Below are 18411 nucleotides of genomic sequence, written 5' to 3' on the forward strand. Positions count from 1 at the left end.
GGATGCCTGGCTCTGCCGACCCCACCGCCTGTGACCCACAGGGCAGCCAGAGTCATCAGCCTGTTAAACCAAATCCAATCCTGCCACCTCCCTGCTCAGAGCCTCCTGCTGGCTTCTCCCAGAGCAAAAGGCAAAGCCTCGGGTGACCTGTGAGGACACACATGAAGGGAGGAGGCACTCCCCCTGCCTCCTGACCACGAGGGCCGCGTACTCTCCTTCTTGTCCCTGAACAAACCAGGCACGCTCCTGCCGCAGGACCTTTGGCCCCTGCTGTATTTCCTGGCTGGAACTTTCTCCTAAATACCCATATCACTCCTCCCTCGTTCCTCCATATCTCTGGTCCAATCGCCTTTTCAGGACACCTGCCATGGATAGATACCCTGCATCTTTATGTTTCTCCTTAGTACCTCTCACCACCTGATATATTACACATTCATTAGGTTTCTGGCTTAGTGTTCCCCACCCATTACAACAAAGGAACTTCGTCTGTTTTGTTCCCACCTATAACCCCAGAGCTTAGAACAGTGCCTGACTTTTACGAGGCTCTCAATAAAGTTGCCGAATGAATGAAGATGACTCCCTCCCCCCTCTCTTCCTCCCCTCCACCCCGTTCCAAGGAGGAAGGACACAGTGTCACTTAGTGACTGAATGCTGTGTGTGGCACAGACCCTGGCTCCAGTGCTGTGCCAGGATGTTCTGCAGAGTGAAATGACGCCGTGCCTAATATAACTGAGAGCGGGGAGAGGAAGAAATGGCAAGGTCTACACGAGGGAGAGGAGCATCTGCTTTTAGCCAAAGCCTAAAATAAGAGCGTGGTGCACGCGGTAGGGGCAGGTGGGTCCAGCTCCCTGCAGGCAAGCCAGCGCCCTTCCCAGATGCAAAGCAAAACAGAGAGAGGCAAAGAGGGCTCCAGGCCTGGGGATGCTGATGGGAACATCTGCCAGGGACAGTGACTGACAACTGGGAACGAGGTCCACTATGACCCCAGGAACTCTAACAAGAGGCCTCCGCAGGGCCTGTGAGAGACTGGTTTTCTGAACTGTCGATGGTGTCTCTGCTGTTTAACCACAACAAGCTCCTGGGAGAAAGAAGTTTAACATTGACGTTTCTTCATATGATTTGTTCATTATTTATTCATATGCTTGGTACAAAATGAATGTGAATGTAAATAGCATGCGATGTTGACATTTACTGATGTAAGTGCCCTCAAAGGGAAGGGAGCCTACCCACAAGGCGTGCTCTGGGAGGAGGAGGGCAGAGTGCTGTCAGGTCGGACACTGGTTGGGGGGTCGGGAAACCTAAATTCTTTTTTTTTAATGTAATTTTATTGATTTCAGAGAGGAAGGGAGAGGGAGATAGAAACAGCAATGATGAGAGAGAATCACAGATCGGGTGCCTCCTGCGTCCCCCCTACTGGGATCAAGCCCGCAACCCGGGCATGTGCCCCTGACCAAGAAGCAAACTGTGACCTCCTGGTTCATAGGTTGATGCTCAACCACTGAGCCACACGGCCGGACTGAAACCTGCATTCTTATGCCCGCTCTACAGCGAAGCAGCGATATGACGCCAGACAGGCCTCTTAATCCCTTTGCGTCCGTAGCCTTGGCCATAAATAACATGATCCTTAAGTTACTTAGCAGGTCCAGAAGTCTGAGTCTACGATTTTACACCTTCCAACAGTGCTAATCAGGGACAAAGCTTGAGGCCTCCCAAGAAATGTAGGACCTTCCCAGGATAATCAGGCATTCATGTCACCAGAAAGGGACGTGTGAGGGTCCAATGAGCTCATCCACAGGAAGCACTTAGGACAGTGCCTGGCACACAGTGCCCTCACAGCAGGGTAACTGTTCATTTATGGGTTTGTTCGTTCATTCATTCATTCATTCATTCATTCACTCATTCATTCAATATGAGCTCTGCAACTGACCCTAGAAGCAGAGATGGGAGAGGAAGTCTTTGACTTTACGTAGTTTATGCCTTTATCAGAACAAGAGCACCCGTAACGTGATACTGTCCCACACAGCAGTTAAGTCAGAGAGATGGATCGATTCCAGGAAGTGCAGAATCACGTAAGTTTCATCAAGGGAAATTAATCAGAATCATAATGTTTTCACTTTCTGTAGAAAGGTGATGATGACATTATCTTAGAGAACCTGACAGAGGCAAGTTGCCCTAGTTTTGCACATACGGTATTATAAACAATCAGACTGAACAAAACTGGGGGGAAATTAGGCTAGCCTTTTATTTATTTATTTATTTATTTATTTATTTATTTATTGTTGTATTAGCAGCTTCTTTGTACACAGAGTGGTTTTGCAACCCTTTGTGTTTTTTAAAACATTTTTTGTCAGTTTCTCTAAAACTGTTTATCCTATTTTTTCCTTCTAAATTCAAGCTATTACTTCTGCCCTGATTGCAATCTTTATAAACATTTTTATGTAAACTCGGATCCCATTTTCCAGAAAAAAATAATATACAGTAAAAACAAATGCACAGGAAGGATTCCAAAAGACGTATACCAAAGCATCACTAGTGATTTTCTCTGGAAAGGTAAGATTATAGATACTCTTCCTGATCATTCAGACTGGACTTTCTGAGTTTTCTATAGTAAGCACAGATTATCTGTGCAATCAACTCAAACAAGTCAATCCACATAAAAGTAAGACATGGGCATGAGTGGGGGGGGAGGACGGGGGTTAATGGGGGGGAATGAGGACACATTTTGTAATTCCTTAACTAATAAAGAATTTAAAGATAAAAAAATAAAAGAAAAATTTGTTCATACAGAAAAAAAAAGTAAGACATGGACTCTTTGTGTACCCTTTAAACTTCTCTTGCATTTTGAGCCAACATACCACCTGCTCTGCACGACTTACCTTTTTGTGCATGGACGAAAGTGCTTCAAGAGGCAGAAAGAGCTGCTAAACTGTCTCACAGTGCACCAGCCTTTCCTAGCCTGGAAGAGTGACTGCTAAGTCAGCCAGTTTTCTGCAGAGCAAAGGATCCACTGTCTTCCTGGCTCAGGAGACCCGGTTTCTATTGCCAAGTGCCCCCCTCAATAACGCTTGCATTTGGTGTCTCTCTAGTTCTCACGGCGCCTTCAAAACAGACACGGGCCATTTGTACACACATATATGGGCTTCCCTACAATGTGGACTAGTGAGAAAATGTCACTTTCCATTGCCTTCGAGAGGAAGGGGGAGCCAACGGAGGCAGGACCATCTCACGGGGAGGTGACCGACGCTGCTGAACCCCCACCCCGAGGACACATGCTCTGTTCTGTATCCCCCGTAAAAGAGTGATTGTAGGGATGGATGCACTCGGCCACACATACACAGATTCTTCCCGTGTAAAACATGTAGAAAAGATTTCTAAATATTACTTAAAAGTAAGTGGCTCAGTTTACGATGCTTCCTATGTCCGCGAGACCAAAGGGAATGTAACCAAGATAGAAGCCGTGACTCCGGCCCATTCACTAATCACCCAGAACCACGACAGGTCCTGGGAGCATGTCGGAGGCATTTTCTACACTTCAGGGTTTTTTGCAGTTGATAAAAATCAAGGACTTTCTCACATCTTTAGCCACATGCTCCTCACATGTGCTTTTTAAAAATTTTTTATCCAGGCCAGGGCATGCCCCTTCCTACTTTCAAAAGCACTCATGACCCCATCACCTCCATGTACACCACACAAACAGTTTTTGTTCTGCTTGTTAATGTTAAGAAATAACACCCTAGAAAGTTCTACTCCTCAGTGATTCCTCTAAAACCACCGACTTTCTAAAGCGATTCTCTTAAACACGTCATGGTGCCGTTTAATGGAGTCTGAGTGAGGGAAGAATACACTGAGCTTTCTAGGCATATTTATAAAAATAAATATCGTTCATGAAAACACACAGGTTACAACACAGGCCTAACCTAAAAGCAGTTTCTGTTTCTTTTGTATTTCCCCCCCATTACCCTTTCATGCATCGTCAATTAAAATCTTTCCTCTGGCAGGATCACACTGAGTCAAGTGAAGGAGGAGGAGAAAGTCAATGGGACAGGATGTAGCCAAACTGTAGAAAATTCAGCAAAATCCTAACACGCTGAGGTTACAGAGAAGGGTCTGGGGAGAATGAACCCGTCCATGAAAGTCCACTTCTGCTTCTGTAACACGTTCCCCTGGCGCCTTTTCCCCTAGGGGGCCCTCAGCATTCCCGCACACAGTGTCGGAAAGTGGTGACAGGCCTCCTCTAGCCCTTGGTATGCACTGCGTGACATTAGGCAGGTCACTCAACCAGTATGGGCGTTGTTTTAGCTACTCGGGCTGAACCTGATCGCCTTCATTCCAAACTCACCCTCTGTTGTGTGGTGGTGGCCCCCTGAGGCCTGCAGGTGGGTGGGGTCCACCTGTGAGGGAGGTCCAGGGAGGGCGAGGCTTCTTCAGGCGGCGAATCACTCAATTACCTTCCCCATCCTGCTCCTGTTTTGTGTCACCTTGATTCCTGCACCAGAGCCTCCACGTGGATCCCATCCAAACATTCCCGCAGGCGGAATCCTGAGGACGTTTTCACCCGGAGCAAATGCCTCAGATTCCTCCCTAAGGACGCAGGACAGGACGCCCTTGCACTTACTGTTATTAAATCCCTAGGACCACTCTGTCTCATTGTAACGCTCTGCCCTGCACCTACTTAGCTCTTCAGAACTAAAGGATGGGAAACCATGGCCGTCAGCCTCCGCCTTCAACCAGAGGAGGCAGATGAAACAAAAGGGAAACGTACAGGTCAGATCCAGCCTGTCACCTCTGGAAACCAGGGGCTCCGGGAGCGGTGTTATCACTGGTCATCGAGAAGGGCCCTCTGGCCCCTAGATTCTTAACAGACGCACAGGAAAACTGACCTATAGAAGTGCTCCCCAGGCTGAGGGTGCACGGCCCAGGAACTGGGCAAGCAGCAGGGAACACTCCACACATTGCACATATCGCGAGGCTGAACTCAGAGAGCTGCCTAGGCCTTTGAACATGACTTAAAATCACAGGACTGTATCCTCCATCCTGGGGATCCTTGCTCCCCAGGCAAGCTCTTCAGGACTTAACCAGCTGTACAATGTGACTACAGGAAGAGAATGCATCGACCGTCAGCTGCCTGTGGTGCAGTAATAAACAGGCACTCGTGTTGGTGTGTTTAGTTAATGTGAACCTCCCAGGAGAGGGCACCCCTCACTGTGTGCTCACAAATGGGATTCTGAATCTGCAAATCTGGGAGACTAGGTCCTGAAGGCAGGGGAACCTCGCAGAGAATGATTCATTAAAATAATGCCACCTAGTGAGGCTGAGGGGGGGGGGGTACCTTCTGCTTAAGACACCCAGAGTTGACTCAGCACCTCACACTTCCCGATGTTCTCTATTATACCTCACACTTCCCTATGTTCTCTATTAATGCTGAGTTCACAGCGAATCAGAGAAGTGAAGACTCGTTTTGTAATAAGCATCACTCACACGGTGCATACCATTAGTGGTCTCAAGGTCTCAGGATCCATCCATTCTCTTAGGTTAAAAAAAATAAAACAAGCCCCTTAAATCTAAAGCATGCTGTATGCGTTATTCTTAGCATAAGCCTGAGCTTCAGTTCTGCCTGAATTATTGTAACATTATTTTTTCATAAGCCCTCACCCCTGTACACAGTGTCAGTTTAGATAGATTTCATATCTGTCACTCGGCCCGGACAATTCACTACAATGGGCACTACTGTCCATGTTTACACTTGAAGAAACTGAGATGGAGGGCTGTCCCTGGAATTGCCAAGTTCACAGAGCTAGTAAGTTGCAGAGCTGGGATCCCGGCCTCCTGCTAGTCCGGGTTGTATTCCCTGAACTGTATGGGATTTACTACCTGCTTCTCTAGAGACCCAGAATGTAATGAGTTATTTTTTTCTAGACGTGTTTAAGTTAAATATAGAAACAGCTAACTTATCAGGCCTGGGTCACATCATAGAAGCCCCAGGGCTCACCGACGTCTCCAACGCCACAGCCATCTAACCACGGGATATTCTATCCACAATTGGTGGGGGAAAATATGGTCTCTCCTCTTCAAGAGAAGGCCCACTCCCCGAAAACTCAACCACAGGCCCATGTACATTCTCACTGAAGCCTGCCCTGGAGACGCAGAGAGGTGGACTGTGCATGTGGCCGCGGGTGCCAAGGGAGACACGCCCTGGCCAATGGCACAGCCTGGGCCTCATTCTGGCAAGGGCCCACTGTGGCTGGAGCGCCTCGGTCAGATGACATAAGGGCTTAGCAACCTCTCCCATGGCTAAATAATGCTCTTTGGGGACATTCAGAGGCCAGCTGCACAGGGAGAGGAGAAGGAAACAAATGAAGTCGTGGGCAATTAGAAGTAGATGGGGGGTGGGGGGCGGGATGTGAATGACAACAGGTCACTCCATCAGTTGGAGCTGCTGTTTAAGAGCATCAGCCTGTCCCAGGGTGTGTTTTATAGGTTTCCATCTAAAAAATAGGCTGGGGAGCCCTAGCCAGTTTGGCTCAGTGGATTGAGCGTCAGCCTGTGAACTGAAGGGTCCTGGGTTCGATTCCAGTCACGGGCATGTACCGTGGTTGCAGGTTCGATCCCCAGCCCTGATCGGGGTGTGTGGAAGGCAACCAATGGATGTGTCTCTCTCACATCGATGTTTTTCTCACTCTGTCTCTCCCCCGCTAACCCCCACCCTGCAAGACTTTCTTCAAGCTCCTCAAGCTTCCCATTCCCGAGTTACAGGTCCCTTGAGACTTCTCCATCAAACCAGATGCCCGTGGTCTGCACACAGCCAGCCTCCTGAACCCGCCCAGCCCCAGTCCCGGTACAAGTTTGGAGCAGCCACCCTCCAGCTATACAAAGGCCATGATGCCAGGGGCTCACCTGAGTCTAGCTGGAATCAGGCTGGGTGTGGCCTGTTACAGCCCAAGGGATGCAAACATTTTAAAGACAGCACTTTAGCATTTCTCATCTGTCATCTCTGCATGTTCCATCTGCTGCTGGTGGTCTTGGGGGCAAACTGTCAACCTTGGAACACACCTGCCTGTGCCCCACATGGCTCTCCTTGTGTCTTTCCCAAGTCTCCCTTTTCCTGGTCCTATAAATGGCGCCCAAATGTTACTGTCTGGGTCCTGGGCCAGCACACAGGGGTATCCAGCCACATCCTACACCACCACGAGGCTTTCCAGCTCCGGCTGCAGGAGGGGGGTTGGGGAAGCCGTGACAAGCCAGAGAAGGATGTTGGGGGTCCCGATTTTTACGGAAACAAGGCCCTCCCTGCCAGTTGGCCCAGCACCTACCTGACACTCCACATTGCAGTAAAATGCCTGCTTGCATCTTCCACATTTGGACAATCCTTCTTTCCTTAAAAACAGAAAGGGCACGGTAGTGGCAAGAGGCACAGACACGTGAAGCCGCACATTTTATCATGCAATAATCCAAGCCATCTGGTCGGGAAGCAGAGCCAAGATTCCCCGTACCTTCCTCTCCCACGGATCAGTGGCATTTTCCCAGAGGAGATTTTGACCAGATTCAGTCCTTGAGGAGGAGTGAGCGGGTCCAATAGCACACGCTCCGGCATTTACTACCCCTGACAGCGTGAAGGGCACTTTCCAAAGAGGGGGAAGCCACGCTCTTGGACTCGTGCACCTGGCTTGGGACACCACAGCTGCTCACATCACCTGCACTATTACTCAGTAGTTTGGGCAACTCAAAGGCTTTTAGGTCTTGATTTCCTCACCTGCTGCAGAGGGACAGACATAAATCATTGTGGAGGTCTGACATCCTAAAGCAGTGATGGCAAACCTAAGACACGTGTGTCAGAGGTGACACGCGAACTCATTTTTTTGGTTGATTTTTCTTTGTTAAATGGCATTAAATATATAAAATAAATATCAAAAATATGTCTTTGTTTTACTGTGGTTGCAAATATCAAAAAATTTCCATATGTGACACGGCACCAGAGTTAAGTTAGGGTTTTTCAAAATGCTGACACGCCGAGCTCAAAAGGTTCGCCATCACTGTCCTAAAGACAGAGGACTGGGGTACACAGGAAACTGTAGTGTGAGTGAAAGCTTTATTGTTTACTAGAGGCCCGGTGCACAAAATTCGTGCACTCGGGAGGGTCCCTCAGCCCGGCCTGCGCCCTCTCGCAGTGCAGGAGCCCTCAGGGGGATGTCCAACTGACAGCAGGGAGCGGGCCTAAGCTGGCAGTTGGACATCCTTAGCGCTGCTGGGGAGGCAGGAGAGGCTCCCGCCACCGTCCCTGTACTTGCCAGCCGTGAGCCTGGCTTCTGGCTGAGCAGCGCTCCCCCTGTGGGAGCACACTGACCACCAGGGGGCAGCTCCTGCGTTGAGAGTCTTCCCTCTGGTGGTCAGTGTGCATCATAGCGACCGGTCATTCCACTGTTCGGTCAATTTGCATATTAGCCTTTTATTATATAGGATGAGATGCCAGTGATGCAGGAGATGAGATTGCCCATGTCAGTAATTCAAATGTCCAGAAAGCAAAGTTTGAAAACAATGCAACCCAGCAAGCGGGGACATATCCTTGAGTAGAACAGGACTGGCTGTGATTGGTCCCTACACCACCTCATCAGTGTGATCCTGAGCGATTCTCCTGCCTCTTCCTAATCTGGTCAATGCTCCCTGTGCACTGGGGTAGTATCTGCTTCCCAGGAAGGACAGGGATACGGGAGCTTTCCAACTGCTGTGTGTGTAGCAGTTGATGAGCATTAGATAAGCCAAAGCTTTTTTAAAAAAACCTGTGAAGCTACTGAATTAAACCCCACACGGACAGAACTCTTAAAAGATGGTCTGGAGCTGGGGACCCCCCACCTGGTTTTCATCAGACCACTATCTGTAAAGCGCACTGTCTGATTCCCACGCTCGGCACTGCAGCCGGCCTTCTGGCCCATAGACACGCCAGCACCACGAGGGGCGTTCTCTGCCACCAGGGCAGCACCTCATCGCCACCCCCTCTGCGCCGGCCCGAGGAGCCGGGGTTCCAGAATGTGCACAATCGCGCTGCAGAAGCCTCCTCCGCTCCCGGCAGCCAGTGGTGGTCACCACCCAACTCCCATGGGGTGCAGGACGGGCGCCGCACACTACTGTTGGAAGGAAGCAGGCTGTCCTGCTGTTTTCATGACAGCACTTGGCTTCCCAAGAGCCGCCTGCAGCACGGGTGGGAGAAAAGCACATCTTGCCGCCACGGAGGCATAAATAAATGTTCCGAGTTTGCACATCTCACCAGCTCACCAGGGAACCCGCGGATTTCGCTGAGTGTATCCTCTGGCCTGAAATGCCCCTGAGGTTGCATCTCAAGGGCTCCACACTCTAACTTTGCATTTTGGAAGATGAAATAAATGAGATGCGCGGTCCCTGCTGGCTTGCATTTTTTTAACTAGGGAAAGAGGACACCAAGTGACATGGAAGCAAGGGCTCAGGGATGTGGGCCTTGAAGAAATGCCAGGGGGACGGAGAGCAAAGATGGGCAAAGCCAGGGAGGGGACTTGCAAAATTCTTTCCAAAAAGAAGTGTTTGCAAATGCATCATGGGTGGGGAGATGCCAGCCCACAGAAATGTCTGAAACTGTCATTTGTTCATGTTTGCTTTTGCGAGGGTGAGGTCACCGACTCTCTTTAGTACGAGTCTGACTGAAGCTATTCATTCTTCCCAGCAACCCACCTTCTCCCCACTCCCTCACCCCCAGGAAACAACAGGAAATTCTGTAACATTTCAAGGGCTCTGAGCCCAATGCCCATACACAAACCACTGAAGAGCCTCTCAGATCAGCAGGAAGACCCCCTGATATAAAAGATTAGGAAATTATCATAAAAATATTTTTATTAGCTCCACACCATACAAAAAAAGCAAGGATTACTGGGGTTTTCCCACACAGCGGCCAGCAGTGAAGTTAATATGAAACAAGGCTGGTTTTCAGCTTCAAGGGAACAACCAAGGGAGAGAAAGGCCTACTGGGCTCTGGTGAGTTAGGGAGGAATTCCAGTGGGATTTTATCAAATTATAAATCTCCCAAAGGCCAGGCTTCTGAGCCCAGCCAGTCACCAAGTCCACAAGCCATGAACAACGAAGAGAAAGCTAACTTCTCGGGACTGGCAATATATTACATCGTTTCCACTGGACCCCAGTGGTTCTCACGTTGCGGTCTGTAGACTGCTGGGAGCGGGTGAGGCCAACACCATCTCCAGAATACTACCACTTGTCTTGACATTTACCTTGCAGAAGGCGTAAGCTGTCAACGTGCCTGGAAACTAAAACTTCCCGGTGTCTTAGTATTAAATCAAATCAGTGGCACCAAACTGTCACAAGGTCATTTGATCCTCCATTTCTACACGCTCAGAGTAAAGGGGGGAAAGCCAGTTCCGCTTAAGGAGGTCCCTGATGAAGGAGCGACAATATTAATTCTATTACATCTCGACTAGTCGACATCCTGAGATGAAAGAAGGATGCATATTTCTGCTGCACGTAGGATGGCTGCTTCGAGGAAAAGCACTGGGGATCGCTGGAGTTGTAAACCCAACTGAAGATGTTTTCCTTCGAATGCCCTTTTTGCTTGAAAGAACAGCTTTAGAGAAGCGGTGGCTACTCAAACTTGAGTATCTGGCAGATGTTATTTACATGAATGAAGTGAGCCTACCCCTTTGATGAAAACAAGTGGCAATATTTGTTGCCAATGATAAAAATTGGGCTTTCAAGCAAAAACTAGAATTTTGGAAAACGTATCTGCCACCCTGAGCTTGACATTCTCTCACTTCATGAGATGAACAACTAATTGTTGTGCTATGGTTTTATGAAATGAGTCAACTTTTGGAAGGTCTAATTTAGTGAACCGATATTTTCTAAATGATAAGTGTATGCTGTTTTTAAAATTATGCTTGGCTAAAAGAGTCATTCAAAGTACAAACAAACCAAAGGATTTGAATGTAACGGAGCACTTAAGGTTCACACACGCGCTTCCGGCTGCCCATTACCACTAACCTTTAAGACAATACCACATACCGAGTTTTAGTGTTGAATCCAAGAATATCCACAATTAACTGGTAAGGCTATTAAAATGCCCCTCCCTTTCCAACTACATATCTAATTGAAGCCGGATTGTCTCCATGCACCTCAGCCTGGACTACACAGTACCCCAGACCGAATTCAGAAGCATATTTGGGAATCCAGCTGTCTTCTGGAAATCCAGACACTGAAGAGATTTGCAAAACTGTAAAACAATACCATTATTCTCACTAATTCTTTTGTGTTGGAAAATAGTTCTCATTAAAAAAAATGTTAACAGTATTGGTTGTTATCTAAATGAATAGATATAATTTTCTCAGTTTTAATTTCAAATGTGGTAAATAGTGGTAAATATAACCCATGGTGTTCTCAATTGAGGGGTTCTAAGACCAAGTTTGAAAATGGCTGATCTACCTTAGTAATTCCATCAGCTCTATGAAGAAGATTCTCATTTTTCAAGTGAAGACAATGAGGATCCCAGAGGTGAAATAACCAACCCAACGTGGTCACTCCCAAGTAGGTAGCAGAATCAGGATTCACACATCAACGTGCATATTTTGTCTTTGTCGTGCATGAATACCCTTCCTTGAGCATTGGGACAAGTATCCAGGAGCATACTCTACATGAAGCAAAAGCAATCTATGTGCTGGGATAAGCTAACAGTGGTAACAAAGCGTAAGTAAAGGCATTCTTTCCTCTGAGGTTTGCATTCTGTCCCAGCTCCCATGGCAAACCATTAATGTTACTTCAAAGATGCAAAAGGGAAGGATTCAGGATCATTTTTCAAAATGAGACTTGGGGAGGGAACTCTTTCACAAAGAAGATCCCTCAACCAAGTAGGACATGGGAATTGATTTCACTTGACATGGGGTGGAATAAAATAAGGACTGGTGTTGTATTTAGTCTGTCAGTGTGGCACATCTAAGTGCTCCTCGGAGGGTCACTGGTCCAGTCCGCTCTGCATCATGTGCTCTGTGAACCGGGTGGTAGAACACTGTAGCTGTCAGGCTGCTTCACTGTATGAATGCTCATGGAGTCCACTACCTGGTTCTATGTGCAAGTTCTCAACACAGTTCTCAACACAGATCCTCCTGAGCCAGGCGGCCTTCCCGGTACAGGAGGAGAAAAGGGAACCAGTTACTGATAGCGAAAAGCAAAAGAATCTGCTTTGGTCTACTCTGGTCTGAGCGATTCTAGACGAAGAGGGGTGGGCTGACAGAGGGAGCTCTGTTGAAATTATCCCGATGTGTGCTTCGGTTCTTTCCATTAACTAGGGGGAGATGTCAACTTTTCATAAGCCGAGTGGTTGAAACTCAGACTAAAATTTGCTGAGCTGGTACCCACATTGTGTGTGCATGTGCTGGGAAGAGAGAGGAAGAGAGAGGAAGAGAGCCTGTGTTTGCCTATTGCTGACGGAGAAGTTGAGCCAGAGAGAAACTTCAGATGGGATATTCGTTTTCACTGGAGGAATACAGGAGGCCTTGAGAATAAACTCTGCGCCTACAGAAGATGCAGCCGTAAATCTTTCATTTGCCACGAAACCTGATAGGAACTGTCCAGGAGGTTTGGGGGAAAGGCTGCAAAACAAAGAAAACAAAATTCCCCTCAAAGAAAGGTTCCTAAAGGGCACTTGGAGGAATGAACTGAAATATAAAATAACCCAAAAGGAATGGAACTCAAAGAAAGTGAAGGGTGAGTCTCTAATCACCTCCTGGAGTGTCTCACTTTGCCTTGCTGGGCCTGGGATAGGGCACAGAAATTCTCATTTCATTGGTCTGAGTTGGGATCTTTAGAAAGTCCCCCGACCCCTCTCCCAGAGATTCTAATGTGCTTCCAGATGTCTAGGTCTGACACATATTGGGTGTAGTCCTGTATCAGGTAGTTTAGCTCCCTTGGTAATGAATGGTAGTTTAGCTCCCTTGGTAATGAATGTTTAGGTAAGAATAGAGTGGTAGATGCCACATTTTCTAACTATGGCAAGAAAATATTCCAGAAGCCAGGAGAGAGTTTATTTTTATTTTTATTGATTTCAGAGAGGAAGGATAGGGACACAGGGAGGAGAGAGAGAGAGAAACATCGATGAGAGAGAATCAGTGATTGGTTGCCTCCTGCACACCCTACACTGGGGGTTGAGCCCACAATCCGGGCATGTGCCCTGACCAGGAATCGAACTTTGATCTCCTGGTTTACAGGTCGATGCTCAACCACGGAGCCATGCCAGCCAGGCAGGAGTGAGTTTTAAGAAGATAGCCTCAGCTTTCTGTCCACTGCCTCCTGATACCCACTTCACAATTGAGGATGAATATGGTGAGTTACTTTTCCCACCTCCCTATCGCAAATCCTTTTTTCTTTCTGATGCTTGAGGGGCTATATGCTTTTGGGAAAATTACTGATCCTTTCCTAACCTGTTTCCTCCACTATAGAGATATGGTTTCTCCTCATAGGTTTATTATGAAAATTAAGTGAGAAAATACAAGTTGGCATGTCCTAGGACTCTACTTTTAATTAGCCTTCACTCGTTTTTTTTTTCTCTCCTAAGTGATATCAACGACTGAAATATCTTCAGGATGATCTCACCCAGACTTATATTTACAGGATTTATGTTTGTAAAGCCTTTGTTTTATGGGCAAACATTCACCCCGCTGTGTCGGGAAGGGCTCTTTGAACTTAAGGAATGGCTCCATCCGCAAAGGGAGGAAAGGAAGGCTAGAGGAAAATGCAAGTATCTGATTATAAGCGACGGGAACAGAACTTAGAAGATACGCTCCTGCTATTTTTTACTGGAGGAGACACACGCAGTGATTAATTTTCTTGCTTTTAAAATTCGGAAGCCACGAAGATGTAATTAGAGATGTAATTAACAACTCCTGCTAGTTAACGCGTTGCCGCGGGTGCTGTTGGTCTAGAATAAAAAGGGTTTGATCCTGTAAGCTCCCTAGTTTCCGCGCGACTAAAATGAATGCTTGGTGGGTTTCACCATGAAAGAAAACGATCCTGGCATGGAGGGGGGTTTGCAATCACAATTACTTTTAACTAACGGTGACAGAAGAAGTGACAAGTGTGCTCTGTGGAACAGAGACAGCCCCGGCCGGACGGAAAAGAGAAAAGGAAAAAAGCCCAGCGGCGCAATATAACTTCACCGTGGGTTGAAATAAGACAATCAGAAACAAAGTTAGCCTCCCACCCAGCGAGAGTGGTTGCACCAGCAAATTTTTATTTGAGAGAAACAAAAATTGGAGGAATTGTGGCGGAACCCTATTATAACCCTAGTCGGGGGACCAAGGATAATACGAAGGCTCTGGGTTTTTGTGTGACAGTAAAAGATGCTCCCTGTCACTTTAATCCACAATGGAGCCGGGAACCGGGGCCCACGGGCAGGGGGGAGCTTCTTCCCAGAGCCCTGCTGAACCTCCCCTTCGCGTGGGGCTTTGTTCTGAGGCTTGTTAAAAGTTGGAGCCTGGGGCCCCTGGGGGAGGCAGGCAATATTTAGGGCAGCGAGGGAGCAACTAATAGGTTTCCCCAACTATAGGAATAGGAAGTGGATTTACAAGGAGAAAGCTGGCTTTGGTGGTCAGGGCAATGAATGGTTGGCCTTGCTACAAAATGATGACACTGCAGGGGATGGGGGGGATGTAGGTCAAAGGGCACACATTTTCAGTGATAAATTCTGAGGATTTAATGTGCAGCGTGGTGACTACGGTTGATAATAAAGTATTGTTACTTGAAAGGTGCTGAGGGTAGAGCTTATGCATTCTCGCCACACAGACAAGAAAGTTAACTCTGTGCGGTGATGTGTTAATGATCTTGATCTTAGTCCTCATTCCACAATGGATATTGTCGTGCCCTCTAAATAGGAGCAGTATTTGTCAATTATTCCTCAATCAAGCTAAAAAGTGTTATAAATATGACTCTAGCCAAGCTCAGAAATGAAAAAAAAAAAATGACACTGATTTAGGATTTGTTTTAATGCAGGCTTTGGCTGACATGGAATTTACCTTTGCCTTAGAAAGAATAGTTCATGAATAGAGGAGAAAAATGTAGAGCTCACAGTGAACACTCAATGACTCTTTCCAGCCCCATCACGGCACGTCGTCCAGCCCCATCCTGTAGACCAGGGGTCCTCAAACTACAGCCCGCGGGCCACATGCAAATACAAATATTGTATTTGTTCCCATTTTGTTTTTTTACTTCAAAATAAGATATGTGCAGTGTGCATAGGAATTTGTTCATAGTTTTTTTTTTTAAACTATAGTCCGGCCCTCCAACGGTCTGAGGGACAGTGAACTGGCCCCTGTTTAAAAAGTTTGAGGCCCCATCCTGTAGACCCTGTAAAACCCAACAGCTCAAGCCTGCCCCAAGACCAGATGTGCACTTTAATATTTAACATCTACCTCTGGGAACACTTTCTTCATTAACCTTTGTGGGAGATCAGAATGACACTTTTTTTGCTAGTTTATCTTCTACTTCTGTCGCCTACTGATATCAAAAGGAGAGAAACAACGAATGCCTTTCGTTTTATCTCACTTCTCTCGTAAAGGAACCGACAATAAGTAACTGCCACCATTTCTTCTAATGGTGGCAGAGGTTATCATTAATATTTTGGAACACCGATAATATTAGATTCCCCTATGACCACCTTTGCCCTTACTTCCATAACACCCAGGTGTTTACATACGAAGGGAAAGGACAAAACCAAAGTCACATAAATTTAACTATTTAAAAACTCAAAATGCTCCTCACTGTATTCCTCACTTCAACATTCAGGCCACAGAGTAGGAAAAAAAAAAAAAAACACGTGTGAAAATACCTTTATGACCTAATGCTAAGTGTGAGTTCCCAGAATATAGTCAGGCCTCCTGCAGCCAAACCTGAGTATTAACTCCTTGCCCAACAAATAGATGATCTGTCCTGAATCTTACAAGAAAATGTATCTTTTCAATTGCTTGCAGAAGAATTTTAAGAGGTGTCACCCTCTCATCCTCTTGGCTTTACTTTTCTATAGATAAACAATCATTAATCGAATTGTCAATTTGTGTAGGTGAACTACCCTAATTGTGGATTTTACCCTGAGAACTCAAACTTACCAGACATTGTTTAAATAGCTGTATCAGACATTTTTCTTTCTTTTTTTTCCTCCTCATGAAACTTGGTTTTAATGGGTTTCAAAAGTATGTGACAGATTCTTGGTCAAGTTGTTTCCATTAAAATGTGCTGATTTTAGCCCAGCCAGCGTGGCTCAGTGGTTGAGTGTCGACCTATGAACCATGAGGTCACAAATGGTTCGATTCCTGGTCAAGGCACATGCCAGGGTTCGGGCTCCATCCCCAATAGGGGGAGTGCAGGAGGCAGCCGACTGATGTTTCTCATTGATGTTTCTATTTCTTCATCCCTCTCCCTTCCTCTCTCTCTAAAATCAATAAATTTTTTTAAAAAGTACTGATTTTAAAAACAAATAACTTAAAAAACTGCCACACACACACACACACACACACACACAAAACAAAACACACACAAAAAAACCCCACCATATTATCCACAAAACACTCCTCTTTCCTTGTGAAGGTTTTATGATGCATTGTACTCATTAACCAGTCTCTTACTATTAAACTTAAATGGCCAGTTGAGACAAACAGTTCTGAGACCGTTCTTCCACCACTGATTAAGAGGGGGGTGGCAGGTATTGGGGATAATGTTCATTCATTTAGCCTTTTGAGCTTTCTGGGCAGACTTCATAGCTTTGCCAGCTCCAGCTGCCTGCTTGTCTACTGCTTGGATGACACCCACAGCAACTGTGTGTCTCATGTCACGAACAGCAGAACGGCCCAGAGGAGGGTAGTCAGAGAAGTTCTCACCACACACGGGCTGGCCAGGAGCCGTATCGAACCATATCGATGATGGCAATATCACCAGATTTCAAAAACGTAGGGCCATCTTCCAGCTTTTCCCACTCCTCTCCTTCAGCTCAGCACATTTTTAAGTGAGGCGAGCTGTGTGACAATTCACACCGGTGTGTATCCGGCACTGATCTGGCCTGGATGGCTCAGGATAATCACCTGAGCTGTGAAGTCAGCTGCTTCCGCTGGTGGGTCATTTCGGCTTTCACGAGCCACATCGCCACGACCAACATCTTTGACAGACACGTTCTTGACACTGGAGCCCACACTGTCCCTAGGAAGAGCTCCACTCAAAGCTGCATGGTGCACATCATCGGACCTCACTTCAGTTGTAACGCTGACTGCAGCAAAGTGACCACCACTGAGAACACCAGTCTCCACTCGGCCAACAGGGACCGTACCCACGCCACCCATTTGGGGCAGATGCAGAGTTGGTGGCAGGATGCAATCCAGAGCTTCAAGCAGTGGGTCCCACTGGCATTGCCGTCTTTATGGGTGACTTTCCATCCCTTGAACCAAGGCATGTTAGCACTTGGCTCCAGCATGTTGTCGCCATTCCAAGCAGAAATTAGGACAAACGCTACTGTGTCTGGGGTGTAGCCAATTTTCTTCATGTGGATGCTGACTTCTTGAACAGTTTCCTCATATCCTTTCTGCCTATGGGCGGCTCAGTGAAACCCACTTGGTTGACACCAACAACAGCTGTTTCACACTCAGTGTGTAAGCCAGAAGGCCTGCTCACGGGTGTGCCCGATTCTTGGAGATGCCTACTTCAAGTTCACCAGCACGTGCAGCAACAATCAGGATGGCACAGGCAGCCTGGGAGGAGCCTGTAATCATGGTTTTGATGAAGTCTCTGTGACCTGGGGCATCAATGATGGTCATATAATACCTTCTGGTCTCAATTTTCCACAGGGAGCCATCAATGTGATACCATGCTCACGTTCAACCTTCAGTTTCCCTAAGACCCAGGCAGCCCTTCCCCATCTCAGCAGCCTCCTCCTTGTCAAATTTTTCCATGGTTCTTTTGTCGATCCCCCCACATCTATAGATCTGATGCCATTAGTGGCAGAATTGCCGGAATCTAGGTCTCTGATAATGACGGTGTTGAAATGAGTCTTTCACGACCCCCGTGTTCTGGCTGCAAACCCGTTGCGAAAAAGCAGACATTTTTCTTTCAATCCTTACTGATTTCTAAATAAAGGGACCCTTTTTATACTATAAAACCTTGTCCATGAGGCAGGGAAGAAGTACGTTAACTACCTTAGCCAAATAATTTCTTCAGAAAGTATTATTTTCTATGTGTAAGGTAGTGTGTCAGGCTCTGGAGGAATGATTATTTTTATAAAAATGGAGCTTTTTGAGGAAATAAGTCCTACCTACATGACAGTGATTAATATAAACATCAGGCAAGATGATTCACACGACACTGAACTGAGAGCAGGAAGCTACTCCTGGGACCAAGCTCGTTAAAGACACAGAA

General features: G+C 46.9%; 1 protein-coding gene and 1 pseudogene across 1 annotated transcript in view; both read right to left on the reverse strand.

Annotated features, from left to right (window-relative positions):
• SMYD2 (SET and MYND domain containing 2) overlaps window positions 1–16610 on the reverse strand; it is a 38590-nt gene extending 21980 nt beyond the window's left edge. The window contains exons 1-3 of the mRNA XM_023754813.1: window positions 16555–16610; window positions 16119–16136; window positions 7311–7374 (exon numbers count right to left, since the gene is read on the reverse strand). Coding sequence (XP_023610581.1) covers window positions 7311–7374; window positions 16119–16136; window positions 16555–16610 — 138 coding nt within the window. The remainder of the gene's footprint in view (window positions 1–7310; window positions 7375–16118; window positions 16137–16554) is intronic.
• Window positions 16611–16630: 20 nt separating this feature from the next.
• On the reverse strand, window positions 16631–17952 carry LOC111826273 (annotated as a pseudogene).
• Between the last annotated feature and the right edge of the window lie 459 nt (window positions 17953–18411).

This window comes from Myotis lucifugus, unplaced genomic scaffold (assembly GCF_000147115.1).
Source record: "Myotis lucifugus unplaced genomic scaffold, Myoluc2.0 scaffold_65, whole genome shotgun sequence".
Taxonomy (NCBI): domain Eukaryota; kingdom Metazoa; phylum Chordata; class Mammalia; order Chiroptera; family Vespertilionidae; genus Myotis; species Myotis lucifugus.